General features: G+C 40.8%; 1 protein-coding gene across 1 annotated transcript; it reads left to right on the forward strand.

Annotated features, from left to right (window-relative positions):
• Nucleotides 1-1317: 1317 nt before the first annotated feature.
• Nucleotides 1318-2507, forward strand: LOC117149990 (intracellular protein transport protein uso1-like; the record flags this gene model as incomplete). The annotated part of the gene is made up of 3 exons (XM_033316878.1): nt 1318-1322; nt 1514-2137; nt 2191-2507. Coding segments are annotated over exons 1-3 (946 nt in total), but the record flags the coding sequence as incomplete, so codon positions are not given.
• Nucleotides 2508-12803: the final 10296 nt, after the last annotated feature.

Genomic DNA, 12803 nt, shown 5'->3' on the forward strand with positions numbered 1-12803 from the left:
AGGTCGGCGGAAGCTGAAAAGGATGTCGCTAGCACGAGCTACATTCGAGTGTTGGTGCCCTACCTGGACAAGAACGCACTGTGCATGCCGTACTGTGCGAGGAGGCCCGTAATACTGTGCTACATTACCAGGACGAGATTCTGGGTCACCAAGATGAGGAGTGTGATGTGGATATTCATTTCATCGTGCCACGTGTGCAAGTTGCAGGGAGGCCGGCCAATGCCGCCGATAATGGGACCCCATTCGGAAGACAGACTGGATGTGGCTGGATGGTCATTTAATTGGACTACTTTGGGCCACTTTTGGTGGCCTTGTTCACGAGCTTGAGGACAAGGACGATTCATGTGGAGCTGGCGCATGACCTGTCAACGGATCAGGAACTTCCTCTGCTACGAGGACCAGACTGCGCAGCTACTACGGCCAGAACTTTGTGAGAGCTGACAGGGAAGCCAGACGCTTTGGTGACGTGTTCGAGATGGAAAAGATTTAGAGCAGATTCAAGCAGAAGCATCGAATGGGTGAGCCCGTCTGAGAGTGGAGTATGGGAACGCATGGTCAGTCATACCCTGAAGGAAGTTGGGCCAAGGCACCATGTACTTGAGTCTCCTGATTCAGGCGGAGAATATCGTGAATTCGCCTCCGCTTACCCATTTGCCTGTGTATGCGGACCAGGAGGCGCCGTTGACGCCAAATGGCCTACTCAAGGGAGTGGCAAATCTGCGGTGAACGTGATACGCCTGGATTGGATGCGGAGCTGACCAAATTTCTAAGAAACCGCAGTGGAGGCTTGTTAACCTGCTACGGGATCATTTCTGGCGGAGGTGGGAGTATCTGCCTACGCTTCTTCGCCGAGAGAAGTGGTGTCGAAGAACAGAGCCCATCCACCAGGGTGATATGGTCTTCGTCTGAGGGGAAAGGCTGCCCCGACGAGAGTGGTACAAGGGCATCGAGGAGGAGGTCTACAGAGAAGCTGATTGGGTCGTCAGACGCGTTAAGGTTCGAATGAACGACAATAGCCTTTCGAGGACAATGATTAGAAATGTCGCGTATCGAAAATTGTAGTCGATAGTCAGTATTTTAAGGTGAACCGGTTTAAATGTTAAGGAATTTGTTAGCTTAATGTGTGCAGGCACAATGTTTTTCGCCATCGCAATGTGGGAAATTAGCCGAGAAAACTTAACATTTTCACATACTGCGGTGAGCTAGAGTTAAGTTAATTCCAATTGTTATAACGATGAATTCTTACAAAATAAAACCTTAGCCATTTAAGTCAGCTCCTTTCGCGCGACGGCAGTCTTAAGAACAAACAATAGTGTGATGGAGTTCGAGGATTTTGAATCGAGAGCTTGAAAGAGAAACAAAGTGAATAAAAATGTAACAATGTGTATCGCCAAATAGGTAAAAATCTGATCATTGATAACGATAACAACTTTTAGGTTATAAGCCAACACAAGTAGCTTTTTTGGGTTTATTTTATCACTAATTGAAACTTTGCAATAATTATTTTTTAAAGATTTGGACATCTGGCCAAGTATAAGAATATAATACTAAGAGAACGCGACCGGTTAGCGGGAGAAGTTGTGGACTTAGAAAAACGATTAGCCACAAATCGATATTACTCGGAAAACTTGGAATACATCATTCGAAACAATGAAGATGCTATGAGCAAAATGGCTTCTCGAGCTAAATTTGCTGAAGGAGAACGCCTAAACGTAGAATCTAAGTTAAGAGCTTTAATGAAGACCATGGAAGAACAAAAAGAAGCACATGGAAAGACTATGATGAAACTGGATATTGCGAATAGAGAATTATCAGAAACGACACGTAAACTCAGTCAAAAAATTTCGGACTATGACAGACAGAGGGTCCACCTAGATAAATATAGAAGTGAAGTTAACGCATTAAATAAGGCAATGCACAAAAATGAAGATGACATAGCCGACCTAACTAAAAATCAAAAAAATAACGAGGAAATGATAAAGCAGTTAAGGCTTATTGAAAAAGAAAAATCAAATGCCGTTTCTCAATTAACCAGCAGGCTTAAAAAATCTATTGAAGATCAAAATAATGCGACAACAAGAATGTACAAACTAAATAGAAAAGTCATGATGTTAAATAGTGAAATATTAAGGCTTAAGTATATTATTTAAAATATAATGATTATTCTGTAATAAAATGATTTTTTCTTAGAAACAACATTAATTCTCTGGAGAAGGATGTCTTGAATGCAAATGGCCGAACGGATGATATTCGTCGTATCAAAGAGACATTGCAACGTGAACGTGATAGCCTTAGAAGTGATATTATAAAATTAAATAACACAATGGCGGACTTAAAACATGATATGATGTTAAAGGCAAATATGATAAGTTCCTTAAACCTCGATATGAACAAACTAAATGTAAAACTAGATGAAGCTTACATTCTTAAGTCCAAAGCAGAGAAAGAGAGAGATGAAATGGCGCAAGAAATGGAAACTCTTCATGAACGCATTGAAAACTATCAAGGTATGTTTACACTTTTAGCAAGCGATTTCCCTGACAATCAGATACCCGAAGAGAACACCAGATCTCTCAAAATTTCATTGTATTTCTGGGATATCGATAGATATTGGGGAATGAAATGAGAAAAAATTTTGAAAATTATTTAAAAGAGTTGTCGTATCCATTTTGGGCGCTTTGTAGGTGTAAAGCTGGCGTGGTTTTTGGTATACCGTATCAAGTTTTGGTTTGACTCTGGAGTCGATTGTTCGCTAATAAAAGAACTTGTTTCTAATAAACTTTCGGGCATATATTATTCGGAAACGCGGTTGTGTGTTTGCCCGACCAATAAGACAGCGTTTCAGATTAGTATCAGCTTTATGAAAGGGATATTCCCGCTATGGACTCCGGCGGTCCTCACCGTCTAATGTGCAGCGTAATTCCATCAAAGTCTTTAACTCGTACTCCTCGACAAAGCGAACCGTGCCGTCTCGACAGAGCCCTAGAATATTATGCTGGCTCGTCCGCAAGGCGTGTCGAACGTTTGGTCCCTTCTGACCACTAGACGTCCTTGTCCTCCTGCAGCCTCCGTTCCTTTTCTAGGCAGCGGCGATTTGGTTCCAGCAACGTCACGTTACATTGCAGGGCGTCCTTATTGCGCTCGTTCAAAGAACGTTACCGTTGGACTTCTGTACTCTGCCTTGTTCACTGCCTGCTGCCTTGCTGCCCTTGACTCTCCTCCTAACCCAATATCCTGCCTCTAGTTTCGATGGTGGCGACCAGCGTGACCATGCGTTGTCCATTGTAAATCCAGTATCCACCGCTGCTATCGCAGCTCCCTGATTCTCAAATGCTGAGAAAATGTTTTCCAAACATGTAGCTTTATGGGGTCATCATGATCTTGTCTCAGCCTAGTAGACCCAGTCGTCTAGGGTTTAACTGGCATCTTGATCCTTCTCGTGGCCTGCTCTGAACTCTGCTCTTTGACCTGGACCTTTTCGATCTTACCATTGTTGTCTCAGCATATAAGACCGGGCCATTAAGCGTATTAACCGGTCACGTACACACTTTTGAACAGTTTTTAAATTTTTTCTCATTTTATTCCTTAATATCTATCGATATCCCAGAAAAATTATGCAATTTCGCGTTCGCATTCACACTAGCTGAGGAACAGGTATCCGATAGTCGGGGAACTCGACTATAGCATTCTCTCTTGTTTTAATTCAAGTTCAAACAGCAAAATAAAATCTACTGATGAAAGCGCTTCCATAGCGGGTTGCCATAAATAATCGGCATTCATCACCTTATCGGCTTACGAAAAATCATTTAACATTTTAATGTTTTACTGATTTTTACACTTTTTTCTGTTTAGTCTATTCTATGCTTCTATTCTATTCACTTTTTTTCTGTTCTAATCTATTCCATTCTATTGCATTTAATTATATTCTGTACGTAACTCCAGTTTCTTTGTTCGAATTTTTTACTTTAATTAATATATTCTTTTTAACAGCTCTTAATGTTATTATTATAATCTACTAGCTTTGCAATTTGGATACTTTCTTTGGGTAGTTTAATTGCATTGCAAAAAAAAACTTGTAAAGCTCAACGAAACGGCGGCACATACCGGTTTCGGTAAATCAAACTAAATACATTTGCAAAACTATTTGTTGGCGACTTACGATTGGTGACATGGGTTTTCCGATCAGAATTCCATCAGTATCTCCTTCTTTTTCTGGGTTTGTGCGAACTTTATTTACGCCGGTAAATTTCTTGGTCAACTGCGTACGAAACCTCTAGCGATCAACAGGATCACCAGCCTTTCGATGTAATAGTTTCGCAGAATCCTTTCTGTCAAATGCCACACCTCTATCTTTCAACACATGCAACGATCTCAATAAGGCATATGTTCCCCCGACGTGACCATGTGTTGCCCAAACACCATATACTATGTCGATTTCCCTATAATTGTTCTGTTCACTCGCTCTGAGGCTTTTGCGTGCTGTGAATGGATAGCCGTTAACTTGTGTATAATACGATGCTCGATGCTAAACTGTTATCCATTATCCGATACTAAAGTCTCAGGAACTCCGCATAAGTGAAAACTCTTTCTTTATATACTTTACTATTACAGAAGACTTTAGCCTTTACAAAAACAAATTTTGAGAAGTATTTATAAATATTGCGATGTTAGCACTGCCCTAACTTTATGATCTATTCCTGGCGGCGCTGGCCCTTGAATGTGGCTCTGGGACGCCCTAAGCTTTTAGATTAAAACCAAGTGCTAACGGATCAGCAGCTGAGGTACTTCGAACGCCGAAGGTCCATGTACACATCCAGAGACATCTAGATTCTAAAGCCAAATTCTGGACAAAACCTTGGCGCACTGCCAGAAGCTTAGGATGGCGAATGGCTATCTATCACTTTCAACTTTTGTGGGTATTTTTATACCCGTTACTGGTAGAGTAAAATTGTACTAGATTCGTTGAAAGAATGTAACAGGCAGAAGAAAGCGTTTCCGAACATATAAAGTATAAATATTCTTTATCACATTCTTAATCACAACCTTCTAGCTTTTATAATGTCCAGACAGACATGGCTAGATCGACTCGGCTATTAATGCTGATTAAGAACGTATATATACAAAGACGTCGAGCGCAACGCTACGAGTGCGAAGTTCTGCGGGCGGGCAGGGGTTTTTTGCTTGCCTGTGGCTCCCAGCCACAAGACGACTAGATAAAAGTATTAATAATATGACCCCACATTTATGAAAAAACCCACATTTTGGGAATGAACAATTGTGAACGGGAATGTACAAATAAGAATGGTATTGGCCATGAGTGAACAAAATGGATGACATCAATTAAAAGTTGACGCATAAATAGTTTTATATTAATCCATTTTTGAACGTTTTCAGATACCAGAGCAGTCCGCTCTGCTGGCGGAAGATGCGGATGATGACGCGGAAATCGGCAATGTGATGTACGCAAAGATGCGCAGCATCAGCAAGAACAACCGAGTCGTGGCTGCCACCACACAGAGTTGCCGGTCTCGCCAGCTGATCTCCCAGTCAGCTGTCAAAGCAGTGCTGGTTAACGGCCAAAGCATCCCGGTCTGGCAGCCGCATCGGCTGGCAGCATAACCTGGCGAAAGGTATAAATCCGCACACATGGCAGCAAAAATAAAATGCACAAACTGACTGGAATTTCACAATTAAACATAATTACTACAAGTGGCAGCCACACTCTGCTAGTCCGGAGGCTAGGTCACGGATTCTGGAGGCCCTACCAAACATTCCCCCAATCCCGCCCCGACGGCGTCACAATAAATGCAACAAGTGCACCCACAACGGATGAATAATGCTTGGTGTTCGGTAAAATGGCCAAGTTCCAAAGGCCCAGAACCCAAACGAAGGCACCCCCAAGAGGCCATTAGAAGGGACCTCCCCCCTAACAGGACCCAAACAGCAAAGCGGGTAAAGACTCCTCTGCAGACGGTGCGAGAACGCAGAGTGGAACTTGCATTACTAGCCCTACCGGACCACGGCTAGCCCAGCATCGTAGCGCAACAATTAAGGATATAATCTCACAAAGGGTTTGTTAAAATACAAAAGTAATAATAGCAAAACCAGATCGCATCTTTACTTTGTTTATAAGTTGTGATATTGATGAACTTAATATTAATGCTGTAAAATGTACTCCGCACAGTGCCCTTTTGCAGCTTAACGAATATTAGCTCATATGGACTTGAAATTTGGGAGCTAAGTGTACTAAAGGTCTGGTGATGGAGAAGTTGTAAGATTTTTAATATTCCAAGTATTACATAAACCTACAAATATGTTTTTTCGTTATGCAGCCCGCAGCCAGCAGCAGCTCATCATAAATTTAAGTTATTTTATTTATCACTCTTTTACACTGCTCTGTGCAGCAATATATTTAGCATTCCCCTTTATGTTATGTTCTGTTGTTGTTGCTGTTTTAATCCTTATTCTGTGAAACTTGCTCGTTTGCCTTCTGCATAGCAAGTTCAGTTACAAATTAAAGGTTGATCTCCCCTGTACCTCTGTGATGCACTTTAACTCTTAATTGGTTCGTTTTAAACCCTACAGCCCTGTGTGGCAAAATATATTGAAATAAAACTAAAATATTAATTTAAACATTAACTTTACCGTGTTTATAAATTGGCACACCATTTCTCAAGGTCAATGAAAAAGCTCATTGCCTGAACATTTGGTGACCCCAACGTGATATGTAACATTTCTTTATCGTGAACTCAAAAACAGTTTATTTAATTTTGGTACATTTTTGTGTGTACATAAGTGGCTGCACTTTTCGACCTAGCTACTTTGCGTTTATCGCAAGCATATTCGCATAGCGGCAGTTGCACCCGATTCGCTATCAGTTGAGGCTGATACAGAGGCTTCGTTCAACTTGGCTCATGATTCCCTGAAGGAACTGGACCTCAATCAAATGGGAAGCGAATTGCGTGACCAGTTCAAAGACTTTGAAATGCGGTATGTTGTAAAAACGGAACTCAGTAGACGCAATGTGCGAGAGATTGCTTGTTATATTATGCGTCAATATCCAGGAACTGAGTGGCCTCCTGGTTCTCTATTTAGACGACCGAATGTGCCTAACCTGAAGCTACCAACCTTTAGTGGAAATTATACTGAATACACATATTTTATGTCGATGTTTTTTAAAAACCCAATACTGGCTGACATGGAGCAGCTTCAACACCTCAAGTCTTGCCTATGAGGTCCCGTTTTGAATGCCGTTGGTGTTTAAGAGTAAGGTAAGATGCAAATTACCCTGCTGCCTTGGAGTTGTTGGATAAGCTCTACAACAATAAGCGGCTTATTGTCGAGTTTCACATGTTGTCGATCATAAACTTACCAAAGGTAGAGGGTTCATCTTATGTAAAGCTGCGTAAACTGTCCGACCAAATTAATTTGCGTTTACGGGCACTTCACAACATGGGCACCCCTGTGGAAATATCAAAGTGTATTCTCGTTTATTGTCTTCTCCAAAAGGTCGACCTTGAAACACAGCTATTATGGGAGAATGCTGCTCCCACTGAAAGGCTTCCCGTCTGCGGTGAATTTGTTAAGTTTTTGGAGACAAGTTGCCAGAAATTTGAAAACATCGAACGTACAATGTTGCACTTCGAATCCAAAAATTCAATTGTCGCCACTACCCCTGTCGCTTGCTGCCCTGTCTACAATGCTGTAGACAACATAATTTTTGATTACAGGAGGCAAGATCTGCGACATTGTAATCGCTGTCGTATTTGTGGAAGTAAGCACAACAAATTGCTACATTTTGGCTCAAGGCCTTCGCCATCTCGATTTCAGCCTACTCAACCTCAGCTACCTTCTGATGTTCATTTCAACGCATTGCAAGTAGTTGCGCAGGATTCATGCCTTGCTTAATCTTATTCCTTAGTGGCTAAAAATCTCGAAGCAGATTTTGTGTTGTTGGCCACTGCCGTCATCAATATTCAAAATAAATCAGGATCTTGGGTTCCTTGTCGCGCCTTGCTTGACTCCGGCTCGCAACTACACATAATCACCTCTCGTCTGGCACACACTTTGCAATTGCCCAAGTACAAGTCTGCAGCTAAAGTTTCTGGAATTGGTGAAGCCAGATTTGGCTCAGATTAATGTATGGTGAATATTAACCTCAAATCAAATTTAATCAAATACGCCTCAAATGCCTGATGAGGGCATCCGTCTGGAGGAACTGGTGCGGAAATTTTTGGAGACAGAAACCATTGCACAAAGGAAGAACTCGCCTGCAAGGACCACTTCAAGTCAACATTTTCAAGGTTTCCATCTGGAGAATATTCAGTTCGACTTCCTGCAAAGCGCAGCCCGGAAGTGTTGGGAGAATCCTATCGACAAGCCTATCGCCGTTTTTTAAATCAACAAAACAAACTTGAACGCCATCGCCAGCTCAATGAAAGGTATTCAGCCTTTATTCACGAGTCTTTATCTTTAAATCATAGTTCTCTGGTACCTTTAGACTCCCAGAAACTATGCAAATTTTTTTTGCGGGTCACTGCGTTTTAAAGAAGACAGCACAACAACTAAGCTGAGTGTTGACTTTGATGGCTCTGCCAAAACTTCTTCTGGATACTCATTAAACGAAATACTCATGGCAGGCTCCACTTTGCAGCCCAAACTGTTTCACACTTTGTTACAGATTCGAACCTTTCCTGTTGCTTTAACTGGTGACATCTGCAAGATATACCGATGTGTACGGGTCACGGAACCGGACAGCTACTTACAATGCATTTTGTGGCGTGACACACCCCAGAAAAAAGTACAAGTATTTAAGCTTGATAACGTCACCTACGGAACAAAGGCTGCCAGAGCCAGAAGCTAGCAGAAGACGAAAAAACGTCGTTTCCAATTGGCGCTAAAATTCTTCTACGAGACTTTTATGTCGATGACCTCATCACAGGACGTAACTCAACCGAAGACGTCTTTGAGATCATGCGACAGACCATAGGATTACTAGATACTAGTGAATAGGATAGGATAGGATTACTGGTGTTCAAATGATCATGATACTTTGAAGAAGATTCCCGATTCAGAAAAGGATTCCTTTCTCAAATTTCATGATAGCAGCGACATTACCAAAACTCTTGGTATGGCCTGGGATTCAATCTCGGATATTCTGCTATTCTCCACATCGCCCATGAAAGCAGTTCTAAAGCAGCGCTAAGTCTCGGGTGACCCCATTGGAGCCCCTTACGGTTCCCAAATTGGAATTACGCGCGGCAGTATTACTGTTTCAACTAATGCAGGAAGTTCTGCAGCTTGGCTTATTTTCATGCCCTGTTTATTGCTGGTTAGATTCTGCTGTGGTGCTGTGCTGGATTCGAGATGAGTCTTCACGCTTTAAAACTTTTATTTCTAATTGCATCCTTTTTGTCCAGGAGCTGTAAAATGCCATAGAATGTTCCTAAATGTAAAAAAAAAAATGTTCCTACAGCCTGCAATCCAGCGGACATACTATCGAGAGGGGCACTTCCTAGAAGCTGATGATCCAGTCAAATCTTTGGTCTCCTGACTATCTTCAAGAAGAAAAATCGCACTGGCCATAATCTTGTCTCGATCCAAAGGTTCTCCCTGAGCTAAGTAAGAAGGCCCTCATCAGTATCAAGACCCATGCCGACATCGACATCCCAACCAGTTGTAAATAGTCAACTCCTGGCAAATTTTTTTTTTTTTTTTTTGTATCTTTATTGTTTATGTTATTTACTTTGTGCATGGTCTCGTTGTCGTGGTATGGGTGGGCTCCTGAAGGCAGTCTCAAGATTTTTTTTTTGAGATGTTGTATGGCTCTACGGCCTCGCAAAAATGGAAGGATGTTTTTGGATACATCTTCAATTTCGTATCAGGCACCCCGGCCTGACTGTAAATCATCTCACCGGAGGTATAAAACTTATCAATCGCCCCATTTAGATGACACACCTTACCGAGGACTATAATGCCCTGCCCTGCAACAGTCGGCAAGTAAAATCATCGAGCTCAATTGCATTCCTCGCACCCATCATTGACAATTTTGGACTCATGAGAGTTGGTGGCAAGCCACATATAGCTTGCCACATTATGAGTGATCTTCCTGAGGACCGCGTAACAGCTTCACATTCCTTCAAGGTCACTGGTGTGGACTTTTGCGGCCCATTTTATTACAAAAATCGTGTTTGGAACAAAGCACCCATCATACCCATATCTGCATATTTATCTGATTTTCTACAAAGGCTGTTCACCTTGAGCTGGTTCAGGATCTCTCCACTTCTGGATTTCTTATTGCATTGCAATGCATTGCAGCGATTTATACTGAATCGTGAAAAGGCTGCACGCATATGGTCGGACAACGCCACCAATTTTGTCGTAGCTCGGAATGAGCTGAAGGATCTTAAGCGCTTGTTCCTGAACACATCATTCTGCTTGATTGATAGCATTGAATGGCGATTCATCCCTCCTCGTTCTCCGCATTTTGGAGGCATCTGAGAGGCGGTTGTTAAAACAGCAAAGCATCATTTTAACCAAGCTGTTGTCCCTGCCGACCTATGCACGAGTTAATATAATCCCTCTCTCCGGCCACACAGTACTGCAAAAAGGGAAAATGTAATAAAGATATTGATTCTCATTTTATACCCCACACTGCTCAGTTCTTTTTTGAAAGCTTCCCTCCCTCGGCCACAGAATTGTAAGTCACTTGCCACATTGCAGCAATAACTAATACAAGACCTTGAGTTCCTCTTTCACAACACCCTGACGACCTTGAAGTACTAACGCCAGCGCACTTCTTAGGCACGGCCCCCTCGCCTTGTTAGCTGAGCCTGATCTAAAATATTAAATCTCAACCGATTGAATCGCTGGCAGGGAATCACCTACTACCAGTAAATATTCTGGAGCCGGTGGAAACGTGAATATCTAACGCTTCTTCAGCAACGTTCCAAATGGCGAGCACAGAAGACAGAAGTTGAAATCGATGATGTCGTTTTTTCGTCTTTTACTACAACGACATCATCAATTTGAACGTCTGTCTTCTGTGCTGTCACCCTACCACCCCCAAATGGTCATTAGCTTAATCAATCTGATCCCTTCTCAAAACTGCCACTGGAATCTTCAACAGAGCAGTCGCTAAACTTTGCGTTCTACCCAAACAGGATGATGTTGTCAGCGCGGGGAGAGAATGTTTGGTTATGCAGCGCGCAGCCAGCAGCAGCTCATCATAAATTTGAGTTATTTTATTTATCACTCGTATACATAGCTCTGTGCAGCAAAAGATTCTGCATTCCCCTTTGTGCTATGTCCCTCTCTCTCAATAGAGAGCGAGCATAGCTGTTTTAATCTTTATTTTGTGAATCTTGCTAATTTTCCTTCTGCAAAGCAAAGTTAGTTACTGAACCGGTACTGTTGTGATCCACTTGAACTCTTAATCGGTTCGGTACGGGCCCTGCCGCCGTTCGTTTTATACACTACAGCCAAAGACACTATAATAAAAAGATGCGTAACGGCCATACATTGGTTTGGCACTATGCAGCCAACTTTTTGGTGACGGCCAAAATTGCTCTCTGTCCGCTCGCTTACGCTGAGAGCGAAATAAATCTAAAAATAAAATATTCTGCTTGTGTGAGTAAAATCAATAGACGAGAACGTGTATATGTGTGCGTACTTGAGCTACAAGACGATTTTCAGGCCGAAATGAATTCTGATCGAAGAAACAAATTTACATACATATTTGGAGTTTTGGCAATATGATGAAATAAAATAATAATTAATCATTTACGCCCTGACTATTATAATTTTAAAGTTTTTTAAATTCATTAGTTAAAATCGCCGCTCGAATTGCCGTTTCTATATTTATATTTATGTTGATATATAAATAAGTTATTATATTATATATATAACATTCATTATTTTCATAAAACCATAATGAGAATGCACTACTTTCATTTGTGCACCTAATACATTGCTCAACAATAAATTTTTTTAAACACATTTGTTTTTTATTATTTTTAAAAATATTTCAAAAACTTAAATGTGTATTTTACAAACATTAAAAAAAAAACAGACGGCGACTTTAGTTTCCCGAAGTCCAAGCCTATTGAGAAATAAAAATTAATATAATAAATAAAAATATGAAAACTGCTTATTGCAAAAGTCAGATCTTGAGGCACGAATTCCGGACACAAGCACTCAACAATTATTGCCTTATTCATTTTTCACACGTCGCAAGCTGAAGAGTTCTCAGAGATACCAGATATTTTAGAGAGAGAAGAACTAGACGATAAAATACGTAAAATATAGCAAAGAACATGCAAATTAAAAATTGCTACCATTTAATTATTTAAATTATTTAATTATCATTGATATGATACTGTTCGCGATCTCGTCCCGTTTCAGACTGATCTTCTAAATCTCAATCCTAATCCACTCAACTTCGGCCAGAAGCTTTTCTTTAGGATTTTCTTAAAGTTTCAAATATGTTTAGATAAAGCTTTATACTGAAATATACGGAAATTAAAAACAAAATGATTAAAATTAATAATATAAATGAAATTGATATTTTCCAATTGTAAATTTCAATAAATGGGTTTAAAATATTAATGTTTTTAATAGTAAGTTCTGAGTTATTGGATTTTACATAATCTGATATTTCCAGATTCTTGAAGAGGTTAGTGGTTATGTACTCAAGTGTTTTGTTTTTTAAAGTGGTGTATGAAATGATATTTATTGTAGTTGTTCCGTTGAATGTTATTAAATATGACCTGTCCATATGATAATTGTGTACCATATTATTTCCA

The sequence above is a fragment of the Drosophila mauritiana genome, unplaced genomic scaffold (assembly GCF_004382145.1).
Source record: "Drosophila mauritiana strain mau12 unplaced genomic scaffold, ASM438214v1 Y_11, whole genome shotgun sequence".
In the NCBI taxonomy this organism is placed as follows: Eukaryota; Metazoa; Arthropoda; class Insecta; order Diptera; family Drosophilidae; genus Drosophila; species Drosophila mauritiana.